The 20,991-nt window shown below is 48.5% G+C and overlaps 3 protein-coding genes and 3 non-coding genes across 6 annotated transcripts; 4 read left to right on the plus strand and 2 right to left on the minus strand.

Annotated features, from left to right (window-relative positions):
* The first annotated feature begins 265 nt into the window (after positions 1–265).
* On the plus strand, positions 266–338 carry Trnav-uac (transfer RNA valine (anticodon UAC)). Its single transcript has one exon. It is a non-coding gene; the product is annotated as a tRNA-Val (tRNA).
* Positions 339–2,696: 2,358 nt separating this feature from the next.
* Trnav-uac (transfer RNA valine (anticodon UAC)) lies at positions 2,697–2,769 on the minus strand. Its single transcript has one exon. It is a non-coding gene; the product is annotated as a tRNA-Val (tRNA).
* A 2,264-nt stretch (positions 2,770–5,033) lies between these two features.
* Positions 5,034–11,868, plus strand: LOC128724588 (uncharacterized PE-PGRS family protein PE_PGRS54). The gene is made up of 10 exons (XM_053818311.1): positions 5,034–5,090; positions 5,739–5,827; positions 5,915–6,015; positions 6,089–6,187; positions 6,259–8,343; positions 8,419–10,277; positions 10,352–10,554; positions 10,633–10,755; positions 10,998–11,065; positions 11,134–11,868. Exons 1-10 carry the CDS (start codon positions 5,034–5,036, stop codon positions 11,832–11,834), a joined length of 5,385 nt encoding a protein of 1,794 aa, XP_053674286.1. The 3' UTR covers positions 11,835–11,868.
* Trnav-aac (transfer RNA valine (anticodon AAC)) lies at positions 5,186–5,258 on the plus strand. Its single transcript has one exon. It is a non-coding gene; the product is annotated as a tRNA-Val (tRNA).
* A 413-nt stretch (positions 11,869–12,281) lies between the features above and the next one.
* On the minus strand, positions 12,282–20,032 carry LOC128725410 (coiled-coil domain-containing protein 102A). Its single transcript, XM_053819152.1, has 6 exons — positions 19,934–20,032; positions 16,902–17,012; positions 15,334–16,356; positions 14,989–15,263; positions 13,630–14,446; positions 12,282–13,333 (listed from the first exon to the last, which is right to left on the minus strand). Exons 1-6 carry the CDS (start codon positions 20,030–20,032, stop codon positions 13,325–13,327), a joined length of 2,334 nt encoding a protein of 777 aa, XP_053675127.1. The 3' UTR covers positions 12,282–13,324.
* On the plus strand, positions 18,859–19,635 carry LOC128725411 (lysozyme c-1-like). Its single transcript, XM_053819153.1, has 3 exons — positions 18,859–19,046; positions 19,119–19,271; positions 19,335–19,635. Exons 1-3 carry the CDS (start codon positions 18,911–18,913, stop codon positions 19,469–19,471), a joined length of 426 nt encoding a protein of 141 aa, XP_053675128.1. The 5' UTR covers positions 18,859–18,910; the 3' UTR covers positions 19,472–19,635.
* Positions 20,033–20,991: the final 959 nt, after the last annotated feature.

Below are 20,991 nucleotides of genomic sequence, written 5' to 3' on the forward strand. Positions count from 1 at the left end.
ACTCAAAAACATTGCTGATATAGGTGAGAGATAATAGAGTAAGAAACATGATCATTAATCATGTAAATCGTTGAATGATTCGATAAAGTAGTTATATTAAAATTGCATTTCCAATACAGTTACGATATTTTAGCGAATGCACAATGTAACGCTGCTTGGATTGCAGTGTAACGGTTCATTTGTAACGCGTAGTAAACACTCATCAGCACACGCTTGAGAAATCAAGCCAGTTTATATACAGTATAAACAGGCCACCCTTCATGTGGGTTCCATAGTGTAGCGGTTATCACGTCTGCTTTACACGCAGAAGGTCTCCAGTTCGATCCTGGATGGAACCAAATACTTTTTTTTCTTGCAAGTAAGTACTATGAAACTCTTTTAAGTATATCCGTAGTATTTTTTATTGAAATCGAATACTGAATAACGTTTTTATTAGCTAGCCATATTGATATGCATATATTGATATCTTCCGATGACATCAGCCGGACCAATCTGATACGCACATTTACTCGTTTATGACCATGGGGGTTGTAAAAGTTTTTGCCTCTCATGTCGGTCGAAGAACAATTACACTGTTTCGCCGGCAATTTGCCATCAGTGGGACACATTTCACCTTCGACACGTCATAAAACTGATTCAATGTAAATAAGCTACCTATAGGCGGTGTTTTGTAACGCCTCTGGTGACCCCTTAATCTCAGGCCGGAAGGCGCAACATCGATGTCGAAAAAAAAAGAATGAGGCTCGACAAATCCACAAACGCTCAATGATGCATTTTTTCCCCCATTAGCTAGTGGAATAGAAATCGAAAGCCCAACGCATCGCTATTTTGTTCAAAATAGTCGGAAGCAAATCTCGCGTCTACTTTGGTATCAGATCGACCTGTCGTCGTTTTACGTGACATTTTATCTCTAGCTGGCGGTTATGATTGATGCCTGACGTGTAATTGTTTGTCTAATTGTTCGCCGTTTTTGCTTTCATCTCAGCATGGCTTGCCTTGATTGGTCTTGTCTCATTTGTCAGTTTCGCAACTTTACACGGTTCAAAGATTGGAAGTACACTTCTTCAATAAATGCTAGTCGTTTCGAAAACAGCATAATTTATCACAAAGCAAGTGAACCCAATATGATCACATGATGGAGGGCTTTTTGAACGATTGCACCCAGGCAGAGAAATTATTGGCAACCGTTACGAAACGCGACACGTTTTCTCACACGACAGGCTTCAAATTGAACGTTAATTTCCTTCGCAGGGCAGCAATCGGCAGCCACTGTTTTTCCGGGGTCGTCATGCCATCGTCGAGAACGTGTGGCACACCAGCCATCGGAACCAGATGGGCGCTTTAATGTCGTTCGTTCCAATTACTTCTGGCGATTAGTGCGCCACAGAGTCGACTTCCTCGCGCCGAGAAAGGAGCGCAACCAACCGAAGCTGTAACGCGTAACAAAGATGCACACACACACAGACGCTTCACGCCTCAAGGCATTCCCGTTTTTGTGCATCCGAATGACAAGCGATCGATTGAGCTAGAAATTAGACCGCGCCGGGACCAAAGCAATTGCTACATCATCTCGGAAGGAAGGCAACACACCAAAAAAGGGCTACCAACATTGCTCAGAACCCTCGCCAGATGAGAGATGACGTTCGAGCGCATTCTGTCACATAATAATATCCGTGGCCCGGATCAATCGCGTCATAATCGCGCGCCCTTAATTCAATTAATTCATCACGATCACGACGATCAGCACAGAGCGGGTACCCATGAAGGGCTCACTTCTCGCGTAAGGCGTCTTCTGTGGCCCTTTAAGTGAGTAGAGGGCCCGCCCTGTTTGTGTACGCAATTCTATGCGCTCGTTTAATTTGATCGTATCAATGTTTCAACACCCTCGCACGCCGTTCGATCGAGAGATGGGAGGAAGCAGAAAGAAAGCGATCGCGAGGGAGGCTGGAAAAGATAAAAAGGGTCAGCATGGAAACGAACGCACTCTAGCTAAATATGGGTGTTGAAAATTTGATCCATTCAATCGAGTTAGAACTCTGGTCCATCATACTGGCACTACTCGGCGTAGGTTTTGGCCCTTTGGTGGAAGCAAATAAAAGCGAATGCTTTCTTTAGCTTCATCACTTACACGTTGCCCACAGCTAAGACTTGGGTCACCAAACCAGACTTCGTGCACCCGAGAAGCGATATGCGTAACGATTTGAATTACACACGGCTGGTGAAGTTTAGGGAATGATTGGCCTGCCCTTCTGGGACGGGACGCGCGTTTTTAATTACTTCTGATCAATTATTGCATTTTACGGCCGTGGTAGCGCAGCACATGTGCCCTTCCTTTTGCCAGCCAGCTGGCAAGTGGAACGCGCGTTGACACTTACATCTCACTTCGAGCCGTAAAAGGGCATGGTTCGTTTCAAAATTTGACACTAATTGCGCGATTCAATCAGGGATGCCGATGGATGATGGCCTCAGATGGAGTGAGTGAGACTTTCTTTGTGCTGTATGCAGAAGAGAGCTGCAAGCGGTGGGCTGCCATTGTTTTTTTTCTGCCACGAAGGACTTTGTGATTACAAGATGTCATTGAGCGAAGTACGCAATATATGTAATTGAACTTTCCCAAGCATAACCAAAAAGCTGTGGAAAATTATGCACACAAAACAAGATTCAACATAAAGTGCAGTAGAAGCAAAAAGTTTCTTTGGTTCCATCCAGGATCGAACTGGAGACCTTCTGCGTGTAAAGCAGACGTGATAACCGCTACACTATGGAACCGTCGATGATGCCCGGGATTTCGTAACGGTATAAAACTGACAGCTCTCTCTACGCTTCACATCCTATGCTACAACACATAATCATAGGCCCAAGGATCTGCGCGAATCAAAAGCTGCTTCCATGCTACACAGAAAAGAAATCCCATCCCAAATGCGACGGATGAACAGGGCGTTTTACTGATAGGGCCAGCCCGTCGATGATGGCCGTGGAATCTTTTTCGGAAACAGCGGGGTCAATGTCACATGGACGTGTTCCGATGACGACCGTTACCCTAAAATAGGTCTTCAATTATAAGACGAGATAGACAAGAACATCAGACACTACCACTCTTCAGCCGGTGACAGCATCCCATCGTCGGCGTGTGGATCCTTCCCCGTTGAATTTGTGCGTTTTTTAGGTGCTAGTAAAATTCCTCACTCCCAGCAGATTGTTGTTCTCAAACGGTTTTGCTTCCTTTCGCATCTCCGGAACCATTCTCGTCCGTCTGAGCTAATGATGCGCGCAAAATGATAACGCACGCGCTTCAACAACGTTAGGTGGGGTGGAACCGTGGGCACGTGTGTTTGTGTATGGCAGCATATATGCACGGCCGTTATCAGCCATACCGGAGCATGTACGCGTATCTAGACCACCGGGTTAATGCTAATCGTAACGCGCGCACGATCAGGAAAGGCTTGCGATTCAACGCCACGCTATCGCCGTTTGGGACACGCTGTTCGAGAAGCTAAGCTAACTCCTAAAATTAACCCCGAGCGAATTTCGCTAAGACTGCGCAGAAGGCATACGCCTTGCAGTTGTGCAAACTTCTCCAGATGTGCGCCAAATGGAAGAAAGTGCATTTGTTTTCCCATACCCGAGAGCCTTTGATCTAATTTTGTTCCATCGACTAGACATGTTCAATAGCATCATGCATCGCATAATGCACACAAAGGCACCTGCACACATGGGTCGATGGCAAACAACGCGTTTGAGGCGCGGCTTTTCGCAAACACAGTGATCAACATGTGATCAACAGCCAGCGAGCGTCACAAGCTGTCGATTTGTTTAAACTGTTCTCTTCCATTCCGCCGTACCAATGGTTGATTTTCATTGGATTGCATTTCGAACGCTAATGGTTTTATTGATATGGAATCGAAATTTATTGGGCTCGTTGAACCGTTCACACCGCATGGGATGCTTAAGTAATAATTACGTTCGATCTCGATCATATTTAAACTTTGATTCCGGTCATGAGAATTCGCCTTCGTGAAGGCAGCATTGGCGGCGAGAAGCTGTCAAGAAGAGATGCGAAGATAAGGCACCAATCCCCGGGAGAGAGAGAGAGAGAGAGACAGAATGGGAGAGATGGAGCCGTTCTTATGCTGCCCGAGACAGTGTACCGATGTTCTGAGCGCCGAGAGCACCCGAGAGTTTTTCCTTTGGGTCCCAGAGGGTGGATCTGCAGCCTCCAGGTCCAACATAGCGTTCCGTGTGCCAATCACTTGCCATTGGACCGTTCTCTGGAACGGTCGCATCTTGTCGGGCCTGTCGGGTTACGGATCCGGATCGGTGTTACATTTCCCACTTCCGGTAGCAGATGGAATCAATCAGCCTCTGATCGGTGACTGTCTCGTGAGGAAGCCAGCTCTGCGACAGGCAGCATAAGCGGTGCGGAAGACGGCACGCAACATCAGCAGCATTTGAGCGATCCTAGTGCGATCGCCGAGTGCACCGGAGCCTGTCGGATTCAGTGGAAAAGCGCGTCTTTCTCTCAAGAGGTGATTGAAGTGGCGAAAACGTGGTGGCGTTTCTGTTGGTTTGAAAATAAAAAACACCATCCAACAGGAGAAGGTGACGAACGACACATGTGCTAACGTGGAACGAAAATTGTTCAAAGTGGCCGACTATGCAGCTTGATTATTACGAGTAAAGGAGTTCTCACAGGCCAGTGTGTGCTGTAGCAGGGACGAACAAGTGGACGTTCATATTCATATCTTCCGGAAGATTGTGCAATGTGCGGTTTGTGAAGGAGGTGTTTTCTTCTATTTTCCCCAGGAATCTTTAGCCATTACGTAATCGAGAGAGTGGTGATAGCGTGCCCCAAAAGTGTGAATATTCCTGTGGGAGACGTGTGTAGTGGATGTGCGAAAGTGCAGTGAATATTGAGGCACCATCGGTGTCCTTTTAGAAACGAAAATTGCAGCAAGCAACTGAGTAGCGAATTTGGATTACACGGTGCCATTGGTGAAATTCGGGCTCAAATGGATCAGCGAGGGATGCGGTGGATGTTGATATTGTTTGCGTTAAGCGCAACAACAGCTCAATCGGCGATCCTGACTTCTGTAAGTGCATTGTAGGGCATAAAGTGCATAGGGAGTAGATATGTTGAACATACTTCGCACATATTGTACGAGCAAGAAGGCCCCACAATGCAACTGTTTCCGTGGTGTAGTGGTTATCACATCCGCCTAACACGCGGAAGGCCCCCGGTTCGATCCCGGGCGGAAACAGGGAAGACTTTTTTGGTGAACAATTATTTTTTTCAATCAGAGCAATGGGAAAACCTATAGTCTGAGAAACATAGTCATGCTAATATTTGTTTTCTATGTAGCGTTCAATATTTTTTACAGTGTAAAATACTAAGTATATTTTTCATGAAACTAGCGCAAGAGTAGCATTACCTCTTGTTCTTTGATTTAAGGGGCATCGTAACATCCGTGTCATGAATAGTAGACCAACGCGAAAGGGTGTGGAAAAAAAGAGTTCTACAGCTGATAACACTTGCGAGAGAAGATGTTCTACTTTGCGATCGTAGAGTTCCAATGCTAGATTAGGTTCACATCGTCTGTTTTTGCTAATAACAAAACTCGACATGTGTAAAGGCTCGACCAGTCAAATTTCGTATTCAAACTCTGCTAGCTGCCATTCACTATTGCTTTAATGTTCTACGAAGTGAAAGCATATTTAACACGCTAAAACGTATCCTTCAGAAACCCCTCGAGGACGTGTTAAAAACCATCGACATCGATAGCAGTCCGCTTACGCGTGTGAAACGAAATGGTGGAAACATTCGTGGAAAGTAGGTATTTTGTGATGATACTGAGCTAGCTGAGCTTAATTTGTTTGAAGTAAATAAAAAAAAACTCACCCCCTTTTCCACGCACAGCTTCAGAGGGCAAACTCAGTCGCAGTACCTTCATTTCGGTAACAGCCAGGACGGAAAAGCAGAAGCTGAAGCCACACAGCACAGCTCCCGAGCGGTAGTCGGTAAGTCGATCGCGATCGGTGAAGGTAGCGCCCGGTAGATTTACAGCAACGTGCTTAATTTCATGACCTCCAGTTGGTTCCAATGGCATGGGCCAGGCGCAGAGCCAGTCCCTGGGAGGTGATTGCAGTACCTGTTACGGATCGGTCGATGGTGGAGGCAGTTATGTTTATGGTACGTAGAGGAACCTTCGATTGCGATGGAACTGACATTGATCGAGAATGGCATCCTTACTCTGCTTGCAGATACTAGGCCCGATCCTCTGAAGGTTCCTGATGGACAACGGCCAGGAGACAAGCTGCGTTTGCCAGATGCGTACGATGCGGGCACTAACGGTCATTCCATGAGACCTGGAGGAGTGGATGCTTATGGTCGACCAGTGGGTGGACCAGGATCGGGTGGAGTTGCGTTGGATGCCTACGGAAGACCGGTTAGTGGGTTTGATGCACATGGCAGACCAGTCGGAGGACCAGGATCAGGTGGAACCGGTGTCGATAGTCACGGAAGACCTTCACAACCGGGTGGACCGGGTGGTGATGGAAGACCTGGCATGGGAGGACCGGGTGTTGATGGCTACGGGAGACCCACGGGTGTTGACGCTCACGGACGACCTTTAGGTAGAGGACCGGGAGCGGGAGGACCGGGAGCTGGAGGACCGGGGATGGTTGGACCGGGAGTGGATGCCTATGGAAGACCCACGGGAGGATCAGGTGTTGATGCACATGGACGGCCTCTAGGAGGACCGGGAACAAGCCCTGGTGGACCGGGTGTTGATGCTCACGGAAGACCCCTGGGAGGACCAGGTGGACCAGGTGGACCAGGTGGACCAAGTGGACCGGGTGGGCCAGGTGGACCAGGTGTTGATGCCCATGGAAGACCAGTAGGAGGAACTGGCGTTGATGCACACGGAAGACCAGTCGGAGGACCCGGGTCAGGTGGATCTGGTGTTGATGCATACGGTAGACCCACAGGACCAACAGCAGGAGGTGTTGATGCTCAAGGAAGACCTGTTGGAACAGGAGGTCCAGGTGTAGATGCTTACGGGAGACCAACGGGTGGAGTAGATGCTCACGGAAGACCTGCTGGAGCGGGTGGTCCAGGCGTAGATGCTCACGGAAGACCTGCTGGAGCTGGTGGTCCAGGCGTAGATGCTTATGGGAGACCCACAGGAGGAGCAGCTGGAGCAGTTGATGCTCATGGAAGACCTGTCCACGGAAGACCAGAAGGTGTTGACTCTTACGGAAGGCCAATCGGTGGGCCAGGTGTTGATGGTCTCGGAAGACCGATTGGAGGTCCTGGAGGTCCCGGTGTAGGAGGTCCCGGAGTTGGAAGTCCTGGAGCTGGAGGTGTGGATGCTCATGGTAGACCACTTGGAGGAGGACCAGGAACTGATGGAACAGGCGGTAATGGACGGCTTGGAGGACCCGGTGGGGGTACTCCCGGAGGTCCTGGAGGATCTGGCACGACTGACATTCGTGGAAGACCAGGAACGGTAGGCTCAAACGTTGATGCTCACGGTAGACCGCTTGGAGGACACGGAGGTATGGGAACTCCCGGTGCTACAGGACACGGTAGACCCTCAGGCGCAGAAGGACCCTCTGGTGTAGGTGGACCCGGATACGACAGTCACGGTAGACCTGGTGCAGGATCCCCTGGTGGTGTAGGAGGTCATGGTGGTCATGGAGTTCATCCTCATTTGGTTGGACCTCCAGTGCCAGGTGGTGGAATATACGCTCCTCATTCGGTTACGCTACCGGGACAGGACCATACCGTGGTGAATCCTACAGGTGGACTAACTGTTCTGGTAGGCACCGGTCATTCAAAGCAAACCGTCATCGGATCGGACAGCCGGCTGGATGGTCATGGACCGGTGAAAATTATCCCCGGCCCACCGGATAGCCACGGACCTCCGAAACAAACGGTGTACGCTCGTCCCGACGGCGTGACGGTGTTGGTAGGCACGGGTGGCGCTCAACAAACTGTCTACCATCTGCCATCGCATGGGTCACATGTTCCGGGAGCTGGCCCCCAATCAGTCCTCTATCCTGGTGCAGGTGGTGGAGCTCCTGTCGGAGCCGGAACTGGACATGGACTGTACCCAGGAGGAGGAGGTTCTGGCCAACATCCAGCAGTGGGTACTGGAGCAGGCACATCACAGCTTCCGGGAGGTGCTGGGTCATATCCTGGAAGCGGCGGTGTTGGAGGTGGCCAACACCTCCCAGGAAGCCCAGGAAGTGGCGGTCAATATCCATCTGGTGCGGGGGGATTCCCAGGAGCTGGCGTGGGTCCATCGGGTACATTTCCCGGCAGTGGCGCAGGTTATCCGGGAGGTAAATGCTGTACACGAAAAAAGCTTAAACCATACTTGATCGAATAATTGTTTTCTTTTTCTGTACAATTTATAGGCACTCCTGGAGGACAGTACCCAGGAACGGTTGGTGGAACCGGAGGCACAGCGCAATATCCAGGAGGTGCCGGAGCAGGCACTGGCCATTATCCAGGAGGCTCTGGTGCTGGCCCTAGCCATCTACCAGGAGGTACTGGCGTAGGAACCGCGTCATATCCAGGAGGAACAGGAACAGGAACAGGAACCGGTCAGTATCCCGGAGGTGCTGGAACAGGAACGGGTGCTTATCCTGGCGGACCAGGAACTGGCACAGGACACTATCCGTCAGGATCGGGATATCCTGGAGGAGCTGGTCAATATCCAGGTGGAGCTGGACAATATCCGGGAGGATCTGGAAGCGGATCCTATCCGGGCAGCGGAACGGGACAGTATCCTTCTGGTACGGGAGTTGGCATAGGAGCAGGAACGGGACAGTACCCTGGTGGAGTGGGTGCCGGAACAGGCCAATATCCTGGAGGCGCTGGAACAGGAGCCGGACAGTACCCTGCAGGAGTGGGTACTGGAACTGGTCAATACCCAGGAGCTGCTGGAACTCCGGGAACCGGCGTAGGGACAGGACAATATCCTGGAGGATTTGGAACTGGTGCGGGAGGTGGTCAGCATCCGGGAACCGTAGGAGGCGGCACCGGTCAGTATCCTTCCGGTTCGGGAGTTGGCCCAGGATCAATGGGTACAGGACCCGGTCAATATCCTGGCGCAGGAGGTGGTCAATATCCCGGAGGTGTGGGAACTGGCGGAGCTCAGTATCCTTCTGGGACGGGGGTAGGAGCAGGACAGTATCCTGGATCAGGATCAGGTGCTGGTGCTGGCCAATATCCCGGAGGCACAGGCCAATATCCATCTGGAGGTGTTGGTACGGGAGTAGGTCAATATCCTGCAGGAGGAGCAGGGAGCGGTCAATATCCTGGTGGAACAGCGGGACAATTTCCCACGGGAACTGGCGTTGGCACGGGCCAATATCCTGGAGGTGGAGCAGGTGTCGGAGGCACTGGTCAATATCCGGGAGGTGGAGCAGGTGTCGGAGGCATTGGTCGATATCCTGGAGGTGGAGCAGGTGTCGGAGGCACTGGTCAATATCCGTCCGGAACTGGATCATCAGGAGGTTATTATCCGGCAGGAACGGGCACGGGAGGCGGACAATATCCGGGAGGAGTAGGAAGTGGTGTTTACCCAGGCGGAACTGGAACTGGTGGCCAATATCCTGGTGGAGTTGGAGCTGATGGCCAATATCCAGGTGGAACAGGATCAGGTCAGTACCCAGGTGGAGCAGGATCAGGTCAGTTCCCGGGAGGAGCTGGTAGTGGAGCAGGTGTATATCCCGGTGGCCAGTACCCTGGAGGTGGTGCCCAATATCCCGGAGGACCGGGTACGGGTGTTCAGTATCCTGGAGGTGCCGGCTCGCATCTCGGCGGCGCTGGCGGACAACATTATCCTGCAGGATCCTCCGTCGATCAGTATCCAAGCACTCTCGATCAAGGAGCCGGAGGTGCTGGTCTCCCTCCTCAAGAAATTCAGCTACCCGAGGAGGAAGACGACTCATTTTCTCAAGCCGAATCGTCGGTGAAGAATGGCGATGTGATAGCTTCGGCGCAGGGTCGTAAGAACGGAGGCACCGCACAAACGCAGGTGTCCGGCACGTACACAGGAACCGGATCATTTAGCGCATCCGCTCAGACAAGCGATAAGGATCGTGCAGCTCAGGCTCAGGTTTCCGGTGGTAAGGAAGGCGCGATGAGTTCCGCCCAAGGTACTGGAGGTGTTGGAAAATCACAATCGCTGGTTCAGGTTGACTCGAAGACGGGCGGTACTTCTGCCACCTCCCAGAGCGGAGGATTGGGACACGAAAGCCAATCGGAGGTGGGTAGTGCACGAGTCGAACACCTTGCAAGAAGATGATCAAGCACACGATCGCTTTCCTATTTCTGTTGCAGGTGGTTGCCAACGAAAAGGGTGGATTAGCCGATGCTCAGTCGAGCGGACCGGGTCAGACGTCTTCGCAGGCGCAAATCGGATTCCGCCCACAGGGTGAAGGAACGGTTGATCAGCAAAACATCTTCAATGGAGGTGGACAGGCGTCGGCCCAATCGGGCGCACACTCCGGTCAAAGCCAGTCGCAAATTAGTGGCAACTTTAAGTAAGTCAAAAACAGGACCCATGAATCTGCAGGAGATGCAACTGCTTCCAATGATCGTGGTTTTTTTTCTGTTTGCAGATTCGGCATTGCGTATCATGGAGCTGCCCAGGCTGCTTCCGGTACGAAGGATCAGGTCAACAAGTACCGCGAAAAGAGCAAGCCGCTGTTCCAGTCGATCGGCCTGTTCGGGAAATCGATCGGGTATGAGCGGTGACACAACCGTGGAAAAGGCTTTACTGAGATCCCTTCGAATGGCATGCGCTTAACACATCACGTAGTTTCTGTAGTTCCTGTCACGTTCGTGCTTAACCCTGCATGGCATGCTTACCAGCACGTTCCTATTACAGTTGCTCAGCTCTCGCTCTAAGTACACCTGCATGCACGATATTGCTGTCGATCATTCGCTGATGAGTATCACCCTTGTTTGCCTTTGCTTCATTTAGTCCTACGGTTCGGAAGGAATCGATCGACACCAACGGAATGCGAATGCGCACCTCTGAGCAAAGCTCGGGTAAGTAGACTGGCTAAGGACCTTCTTTTTTTTTTGGACGCTAAACAACCTCCATCATTCCGTGGCAGTGAGCTTCATCAGCACAACGCCTGCAACGGGTGAGGAAGAGGAATACGAGGACGCAGACGACGAAGAGGAAGACTACGAGGACGAATACGAGACGACATCGAAGGTCACGCGCAGTGGCGACAAAACGACAACGGATGCTAAAACACCCGCCAAAACAACGCCCGCTGGCCAACTGGTCACGGAACCATCCACTGCATCGGTTCGACCGAACGGAAATGGGCGCGTCTTCACCCAAGGAACTCCGACGCAACAGCAGACGGCATTCGTACCGCACGGTGACAACTTCCGGTTGGTGCAGACACAGAACGGTCGCTCGACGGTCCACGCGGTAACCACCGAGCGTCAGACGGTGTTGAACGCGGTCAGCACGACTCCGAGGTACACCACACGGTATCTGCCCACGAAAAACGACAATCCTACAACGGCCATGACTGGCGATGATGTTGAAGAGGATGCTGAGCCAGGCACGCCAGATCAGAAGACGGGACACCCGGACAGCTACATCTCGGTTACGAAGCAGGTGACGGGCATCGACGAGAAGAGCAAGGTACCGGCTATACCGGGCAAGAACTACGAATCGACGTACTACACGAAATCCTCCACCTGCGGGTACTTTACCTTCTCCTGCAACATCGTGTACGGTGAGAACGGGCGAAGTAAGATCTGCAGACCGAAGCCTCCGGCGAATGGCAAGTGTTGAGGCATGGCTAAACCATGGCATTGCTGCTAATCGTAGTTCACTAGGGCGTAGGATTAATGTAACGTAGCGTAGATGCAGAGTAATGATGTTTTTCTAAAACCCTTTAACACTGCCAGTAATTCCTGCTGTCCTATTATGCTGTCGTCGGCAGATTTTTAAGTTGGAAATAGCGCACGCAGACACACTCTTTCGATGGGATTTTACGAAAGTAACAAAACATACTTATCAAACAAAAAAAAATGCTGATGAAAATGAGTCATGTGTCGTGGTAAAACAGCACGATTATTTGCACTACTTAATTTTAAATCAGTTCTGAGTGGCATACGCATATGGAGCAAATAAAAATAAGCATTCACGACACACTACGCTGATCTTACGTTTTACACTGCTAGAGGTTCGGATAAACCTGTTGATTGGACGCTCAATTTCTGGATTACATTACCGATATCGATTACATATATATATGTTTATTCCTAGGACTTTGATAAACTAAAACTCTAACACGCCATAACTTGAGTATTTGCCACTACGAGAAGTCCTTTTCCTCCTAACACAATATACGGGGATATGCTGCAACCTGCATACACAACATTAGCGTAGATTTTGCATCCAAATTGAATTTGTGTTTGCATCTAAATCGAATCGGGTATTGCTCAACTGGGATTAAAACGTATAGTAAATTTGGCTTATTTGGTATCGTAAGAAACACATTTTAAGATCAAAAAGGGATAGAATTAAACGTATAAAATATGCCATAAACCCGTACGCTTGTAGAAGAAAAACATATATTTTTCTGGGGAGTCACATGAATACTCGCAATACTAGTTGGTTCCAGAGACAGGATTGCTTGGCTGTCTCAGCAAATAACTGCCGATCATTGTACTATCCATGGGCGGGTATGCTACGCCCTACCTTAGGCGTTTGTATTGTTAACGGGGAGGGAATCTTCAGACAGATCAGATGCTGGAAAATCGATTGATACGGTTTCATTTAACCATTCTTCGATCTGATCCACTTTCATTACTGGAAGGATGCGTAGCAGAATTACTTCACTCATTGCTGCCTTAGATTTAGGGTAGTATAAAGGTCCAGATCTATGGAGGAATTATCGTTTGTTTAATACTTTTGCGATACGATATTCTGTACTGTGATGTAAGTACTATAACTGCACGAACAGGACACCATATGCTGGCCAGCTAATGTCCTTCAAATTCTACTCTCGGAGTGTGTGGGCTAACATTCTAAACCACGGTTATTATAGCAAGTTATAAATACTAGAGAGCACTATTTGTGACACACATCCACCGTTGATAACTTCTATCGGTGAACTGTGGGCTTTGATTAATGCACCCATGTCGCCGGAAGGGCCTGTGTTTCCTCGTATATTGTGCCTGAGAATGTCGTTGAGTCCACAGCGCGGGGATATTCTTGTTCATTCATTATCGCTATTATCGTCGTTGGCCGAAAGCAGACTGCTGGATCCATGTGAGCTACGGAGTCTGTTGGAAGAAGGAAGCCGAAGATGAGTATGGTCAATATGGTAGGTTTTTCTTCCCCAGACAGCATTGTTAGTACATCTAGAACAAAGTTGCTGATACACAAAAAAAGCATGCACATCACCTCAAACTACATGAAGCTGAGTTCAGCTGATTTTCCACACACAAACACGTACTAGAAACGTCTACAAAATGGTAGCCTCACAACCACGCAATCCACGCTAGGCACACACCCCTGGGCTGCAGAACCTGGCAGCGTACCGTTCCACCGTGCTCTAACAGGAATTGGGGGTACTCACTTCGTCATCCTCCGATACCTTCAACCCGTCCAGATTGACATCGTTCATCTTGCTAATGTTGATCGGTTTGTGTGCCCCCATACTCCTCGGGGGTGGCCCAACCGGTGCCATACCGGCCGGTGACTGATCGTACGATCCTGGACTAGCATCGAAAAGCTGAATCGTTTCGTTTATTTGGTTCTGAGCTTTCGCCGGAGGCATATCATCACCACCGCGGCTGTTACGCATGTCTCCGGCTCCCGGTGCTGCCCCGGTGCCACTATTTCCCGGGAAAACATTCGGCTCGTAGTACGACGACATTGACGCGCTTGCGGTAGTGTTTCGCTTCGGTATTGCCGAGCTTCCGGAGCTATGCTGCTTGGTCGGTGGCAAACCGCCACCGGAAGAGCGTGCCTTATGTCCACTAGCTGCTGCAGCGGCCCGTGTTATGTTGTCAAACTTTTGCTTGGCACGTTCGAACTCGTACTTGTTGTTGTTCAACGATGGTGGCGAAGGAACGTCAGGATCAATGTAGCTCGGTTTGGCATCGTAATACGAACCGGACGAGAGCGGAATGTATGATGGGGGTTGTGGAGCTGCTCCGGATGACAGGGACAACGGTTGTTCACGCACCGGCAGACCGGTACGGGGTGGCAATCCGCTGACGCCACCATGTGGACGATCGGAGAAATGGCGCGATGCGGAATTATCGAACAGCTGCTTGAGATCGTTGATGTTCGGTTTGTAACCCACGTTGGCCGTATAGTTAGACCGATTCGTGGCCTTATAGTTGCTTGCATCATGTTGCTGCTGGTGCTGCTGCTGCTTAGGACTTCCGCTGCTGCCAGAGTTCGAGCGGGTGGCGCAGTTTTCGTTTGCGACGGTTAGTATGCGCAGTTTCGTTAGTACGGGAAAGCCACACACGCGAGTGCCAGGTTAGTAGTTACATGGTGTGATTTTGCGCCATCACCAATGGGGGGCCGGATGTTGGGCGGGACCAGTAGGACATAGCATGGGGGTTATTGTACCAGCACCCGAACAATTTGTGTTAACATAAGGGAAAAGAAAAACAAGGATACAGAAAACAGGTGAAGAAACCAATATCACAATATCCGTGGCCATTGGCGAAGGGAGAAAAAACATAAACAACTAAGCAAAATGGCGTTGCGGTTTAGTATGGAGATACATGATCAAGCAGTGGAGCATGAAAATCACCCGTAAAAAAAGGAAAAGGCGAAAAGAAAACAGTATCCGATCGATCTGCCACGTGTTAAGAGGTGTTTGTCTAAGTCTAAGCGCAGTGCAACATCACTAATACCGTGAGATGTAAGGATGTAAATTGCGGGCTATCACTTTGCTTTGCTCCTTGCACGGTCTTACCTCGTTTGTAGGTGCTGAATCTGCACGTGCAAACCTTCGGTCTGCCCGCTCAGTTCTTCGTTCGTGCGCTGCAACCGGCGCACGTGGTTACAGGCCGCATCAAGCTCATCCTCGGCAGAGGCCAGCTCGTGCTTTAGTTCTTCTACACGCGAACGCAATCGCTTCACTTCCGTCTCGTACTGTTCCGCACGGCGCACCGCGTGACCCAGCTCTGTGTTGGCTTCGGAGAGCATCTTTTTCATTTTGCTATGCGAGTGGCGAATGTCGCTCAGTTCCTGTGCGGGAAGTAACAGCTTTTATTAGACCGGAAGTTCGAAAAATAAACCCCTTTTTGCACAACCTCACCTTATTCTTATCCATCAGTTCTTGCTGCAGAGAGCGTAGCTCGACGTCGCTGTTAACCAGCGGGCGTCCCTTACGCTCAAGCCGTTCCTGTAAATCCTGGCACTCGGCGCGCAGTTTCTTGTTTTCCCTCTCCATGTTTAGCTTCTCCGTCTCGAGCCGTTCCCGCTTGCCCCACTCGGCGGCATTTTCCGCCTGCAGTCGTTCGAGTTCGGTGCGCAGTTCACACAATCGCCGCTCGAGTGTTTCCCGGGCGGCACTTTCTTCCTGCAAGGAGTTGTGCGTAATGCGCATCTCCACACGGTGCTGCTCTTGCAGGGTCAGCAACTCCCGCACGGCATCCTGTTTAGCTGCCCGCAGCTCTTCGCACTTGTCACGCAGTTCCTGCATGTCCTGGCGGGTCTTCTCTAGGTTACGATGGACGGCGCTTTTTTCTTCGCGCTCTAGCTGTATCGTCTTCTGTGCATCGTCCAGCCGTAGTTGCAGCATCGAAATCTTCTGCAGCAAATAATCCTCGTCGTAATCGTCCTTCGAGAGCTGCTGTATGAGTCGCCGCTCTTCGGCCATCTGTTCGTTTTTGTCCTTAAACTCTACGGAATGTTTCGGCATGGCACCGCCCTGTAGGATGTACTCCTCGATATCGAGATCAGCGGTTGCGTTGGCGGCCAACAGGCCACCGCCGGCTACTGCCGCTCCATCATCCGGCAGATTCGGAAGCTTCGTCACCAGACCGTCTTCGCTGTTCACATTCTTCAGTCCGTCGGAGGAGATGTCTGGCGAACAGTTGTTATCCGCCCGGCCGTCTCGTTCCGGTTCGTCGGCCGCATCCAGGCTCGCTTTGTTGAACCGCCCGGCGTGCTTCATCATGAGCGTGTGCACCTTCTCCATCTCTTTTTTGAGTTGTGAGATCTGAATTTCAAGTTCGCACTTTTCGCGTTTATAGGAGTTTGATTCTTTGATGGCCGCCTCGAGGTTACTGCGGAGCTGTTTCGCCTCATCTCGGGCTTTGTTTCGCTCTGTTCGTACCTGATTGGAAGAAAGAAAGGAAAAGTTAGAAGGTGGTTTACTATTTCTATTGAATGTTGTTATCCTTTTACCGCAACGACTGATAGCAGCCGAGAGGCATCTTTTTCGAGCTCTTCAAGCATTTCCGCAAAACAAGTGGGCATTTTGGTGTGATGTAATGTTCAGCTCGTTTACAATTACTAACAGAACTGGTTTACACAAAAATTAGAAATGTTTTCGTTGATTTTTCAAGCACTGATAACAATACTGCACTCAAACACAACCGTCGAGTGGCTCGTCTGCATTTGCTGTTGCTTTCGCAGTAAGGATTCGCTGTTTGCATAGCGATACAATATTTCGCATGCAAATAGTTCCGCGAGGGTGAGAGGGATCCGCTTTGTTGCCGGGAGCGGTGAAGGAATATTCCGTTAACACGGACAACCTCGCGGCACTCGAGGTAGGAATATTGATTTAATATTTTCATTCCTTCCTGCCCTTGGCTCGTGGTGCCATCCGAACAAGGGGGCGGTTACTCACGCTGTCGCAACCATGTGGCAAATACGTACCTTGCTCCATTTTTCGCGCCAATTCGCCGTACAGTCGGACCACCATTTCATCGTTTTCTCCATCTGCGCAGCTCGTGCGCGAGCTTCTTCCAGTTCACGCTGCCGTTGGGACTGTAAGGGAAAATAATGGATGAAATTTTAACAAATTCACATAAAAAAACAATATTCTACTAATAAAGCAAACCTATTTGAACATGGGTCATAATTTTGGAAAAATGAACAATGAATAAGAACCGAAGAAAATATCATTTTCGAAGGCCTTGATGTAACAGGATAATGTATCGAATTTAGAGTCAATCGCAATTTACATCCTAAGGGGCACCGCAAGCAGCATTGAATATCATTTGCAATGCCCAACGGCAAGATATTTGCACAGATGCTTTCGCTTTTGAAATGCCTAGATGTTTGCAAATCTGTTCCCCGGTACAGAGCAAACATAGTCTGGAACCGAAAAAAGAAGAGAATTTTACTAAAAAAGGGCGTTAGGTCGAAACAAAATTCTATTTCGAACGAAAGCATCGCGTCTAGTAAAGTCAGTGCAGTGACTAGGGGTATCTGATTACCTAGAACGATGAAATTTTTGGCGATCGCAATCGGATTATGCGTGCTGGGAACGACGTACGGAGCATATTTCGAGAAATGCGACATTGCTACATACTTGCTTAAAAATGGCGTTTTGAAATCAAACATTCCTGATTGTACGTGAATACGAGAAGTGAAACAAGCTAAGTGTGGTTAATAATAAAAAAATACTTGTTACAGGGCTATGCTTAATTCTTCAAACCAGTAACTTCGAATCAAGCTATGTGAATAAGAAAGGACCTGACGGAACATCCGACTACGGGCTGTTCGCCATCAATAACAGATATTACTGTAAAGATGAAAAATTCAAAGATAACTTCTGCAACGTGTTGTGCAGTGGTAAGTAATATTTATTTGTAACAGGAAATTTTGCGTGAGTTTGTGTCAAAAAAAGCAGTTATAACATTGTTTTCATAATTTTTTGATGATTGTATTTAACAGATCTCGTAGATGACAAGATTGACGATGATTTCAAATGCGCCAAACTACTTTTCAAACGCCACGGGTTCTACGCCTGGCCCGGTTGGCAGAAAAAGTGCAACGGAAAGCCTTTGCCATCGATTGGCGATTGTTTCCCCGTGAAAGGATAAGCATATAGCACAGTTTTTGTGTACTTTTTATGACAATATGATGACTTTCTTATAAAACAAATCGAATAATAAATTGAAATGCCGACGCTCAATGCTCTACTTTAGAGACTTTACAGCGCTCGTACTCCAGTAGCATTGCGGAAACGAACTTATAAACGCGTATTTTGTGAATCCCCCCGTTGGGATGGTTGAGAAAATCCCCGAAACCACCGACTGCCAGGGTCTTCGTTTGCTGCATCTCCGCAGACATCCGCCAGGGGGGTCCACACTTGTACTTTGTGTGTGCGTACAGCGCGTAAGGTGGTTCGAAACACTCGGAGAACGTCTGTTTCAAACGCGACATTTTAACATCCACGCTGTACAAAGAAACGACCGACGATTTGCTTTGGTGTGTCATCGTGCGATTGTTTAATTTAATGGTAAGTAAAAGATGCAAAACGGTACTATTGCCTTCGTTTAGCCTTGTACAGGGAAATCACTGAATGACAATCTTTCCGTAGCGGAACTGCGATATGAAATACCATAGACCAGACAACAAAACGGAGGAAAATTACGATTTTAGAACATGGTAGATAAAGCCACAGATAGATAAATATTATTCTTCCCACAACACACATGTGAGTCAGAGGACAAAATACAATCTAACAAAAAAAAAATTCAAATAAACACATGGGAAAGGTATACGCTTTCAATTATGTCCATGTGAGAGGCTCATAGTCCGTGTGGTTATCAGCAACTCAGCAGGGTATATAATCGTGCAGGCTTTGGCGAAAGAATCATTAACGTCCAGCTCAGTTTTCCGGAGTGTTGCATATCTCAAACAACAGAAACTTCAAGATGAAGGTTCTTTTTACAGCCGTCGCTCTAGTCGTCTTAGTTGGCTGTGCGACAGTCAACGGCAAAACCGTTGGCAAGTGTGAACTCGCCAAGGCCCTGTTTAATAACGGCATCGCCAAGGCATCGATCCCGAACTGTAAGTAGCGAATTTTGCGCAAGACAATCGAATGATGAATTGATGATAGATTGCGATGCTCTTTTTTACAAGGGATCTGTCTCGTGCAGAACGAGAGTGCCTTCAACACAGCAGCGACGAACAAGAACAAGAACGGCTCTACTGATTATGGGTTGTTTCAGATCAACAATAAATACTGGTGCGATTCGAGCTACGGTTCGAATGATTGTAAAATAGCTTGCAAGAGTAAGTAGCGATTCCCCGCGGGACAATGGGTACGGTGTATTAATTTTGCATTTCATTCTGAAGGTCTGCTAGATGATGATATTACCGACGACATCAAGTGCGCAAAGTTGATTTTCAAGCGACACGGATTTAATGCCTGGTACGGGTGGAAGAACCACTGCAATGGTAAGGCACTTCCCAATGTTAATTCGTGCTTCTAGAACGACCGGTGAGGCACATGTAGATCGAAGGCAGAAAACGCATCCTCTTTTGCTCTTGCTGTCAGTATTACAAAAACTTTTGGTGTCCTGATGTCTGTTTGTAACAAGTGACGTGCATTTCAAAACGAACGCCCACAGAAACAATAATAAACCATACAGTCGATGCGTTACTCGCGAGGTGCATGATTTTCGCTGAACGAAAGAAAAGGCGACAGTGAACGCCACCTGAAGAGTATGAGATATAAGCAGCAGCCGGATGTACAGAGTGCATGTGATGCAAGCGGTCAACATCCGTATGCGAGCGCGTTAATGTTGGGCAGGTTGGTAGAAATTATCCTAGTGCATTGTGCTGCAAGAATGGGAAGTTCATCATCGGACGAGCCAGAAGAGAACGCCCAGATGTCCACCCAGAACACGTCGAAGGAAATAGGTAAGTCCAAATATGGTGCCGGGTTCACTTACCTCCCGCGCCTCCCACTCGGTGTCAACAAACTTTGCAGACATGCTGCTGACCTCCACGTTTCCGCTGGGAGGGTGTCTTCTCGGAGCGCTTTGCGACATTTTGGGGCGCTAGTTTGCCTTAGGCGCAACGTGGCCCTTAATCTGAGAAAGGGTTAGCGATTTCCGACTAGCACACGGGTACCGTTGCTTTTGCGGTATGTTTCCAAAGTTAGTACATCGCCTTCTTTCTGTCGATTTGTTGTCAGTAAATTGTGACGAGATAAAGTTCGTTTTTTTCGAAATAATCAACTAGCAGGAATGCTAGAAATTAATATTCTCGATGCACCATAAATATCGTCACTTTTATCTTGTAATTTGCAGTTAATTAAGAGGTATATTTTTGAGGAAAACACCACGATCGATTCAAGAACTTGGCCATTTTTATTGTTTTATTTTTGACAGTAACGTCACTGGAACAAGAAAACAAAAAAATACTCACAAAACGATACAGATTTATGGTGTGCTATTTATTTCTTAAGCTATTGTTAAAATATGAATTTTACACAGTCATTTTATATTTAATTGAACTGCTAAACCATGCTCTAAAACCAAATAATAACTGAAAATAATTAAGTTTAAAAATAATGTCAAATTTGAGCGTAAAATATGAAAATATCTCAATGCACACAAAAACGTTCACGCGCATTATCAATTTATGCATATATAATTGAAAAAGAACAATGAGGAAGCCTTTTCGATACAAGGCAAAAATAATGAGAGTTTTTAAAAGAGTTTGATGCTTAAATTGCACGTTTTGTATAAATGTTTTTATTTTGCTACAATTCCAAGAGTTATGACAGTTTCGGTTGTCACTTGGGTTCGATCAGTTTCTGTCGCTTGGGTAGAGGCTTCGTTGACGTTAGGGCGCTGTCGTTACGGGTAGTCTGCTGTACAAAGTCGCTTGATGTCGGAAAGTTAGGAACGTGTTCTGCGTGCGTAGGAGTGATGTAAGAACGCATTTGATGGAAAATACTAGAAAACGCACCATCGGAAAACGGGCAACGACGGTAGTGACGTAT

The sequence above is a fragment of the Anopheles nili genome, chromosome 3, assembly GCF_943737925.1.
Source record: "Anopheles nili chromosome 3, idAnoNiliSN_F5_01, whole genome shotgun sequence".
NCBI lineage: Eukaryota > Metazoa > Arthropoda > Insecta > Diptera > Culicidae > Anopheles > Anopheles nili.

Bases quoted from the DNA above. Each gene is read 5' to 3' on its own strand.
- LOC128724588 (XM_053818311.1), top strand. From the start codon at position 5,034: ATGTTGATATTGTTTGCGTTAAGCGCAACAACAGCTCAATCGGCGATC. The intron at 5,091-5,738 runs GTAAGTGCATTG...CGTATCCTTCAG, and splicing joins AATCGGCGATCCTGACTTCT to AAACCCCTCGAGGACGTGTT. The intron at 6,016-6,088 runs GTAAGTCGATCG...CATGACCTCCAG, and splicing joins CAGCTCCCGAGCGGTAGTCG to TTGGTTCCAATGGCATGGGC.
- LOC128725411 (XM_053819153.1), top strand. From the start codon at position 18,911: ATGAAGGTTCTTTTTACAGCCGTCGCTCTAGTCGTCTTAGTTGGCTGT. The intron at 19,047-19,118 runs GTAAGTAGCGAA...CTTTTTTACAAG, and splicing joins CAAGGCATCGATCCCGAACT to GGATCTGTCTCGTGCAGAAC. The intron at 19,272-19,334 runs GTAAGTAGCGAT...TTCATTCTGAAG, and splicing joins TTGTAAAATAGCTTGCAAGA to GTCTGCTAGATGATGATATT.
- LOC128725410 (XM_053819152.1), bottom strand. From the start codon at position 20,032: ATGTCGCAAAGCGCTCCGAGAAGACACCCTCCCAGCGGAAACGTGGAG. The intron at 16,357-16,901 runs GTACGTATTTGC...TCTTCCAATCAG, and splicing joins GGCGCGAAAAATGGAGCAAG to GTACGAACAGAGCGAAACAA. The intron at 15,264-15,333 runs GTGAGGTTGTGC...CTTCCCGCACAG, and splicing joins AACTGATGGATAAGAATAAG to GAACTGAGCGACATTCGCCA.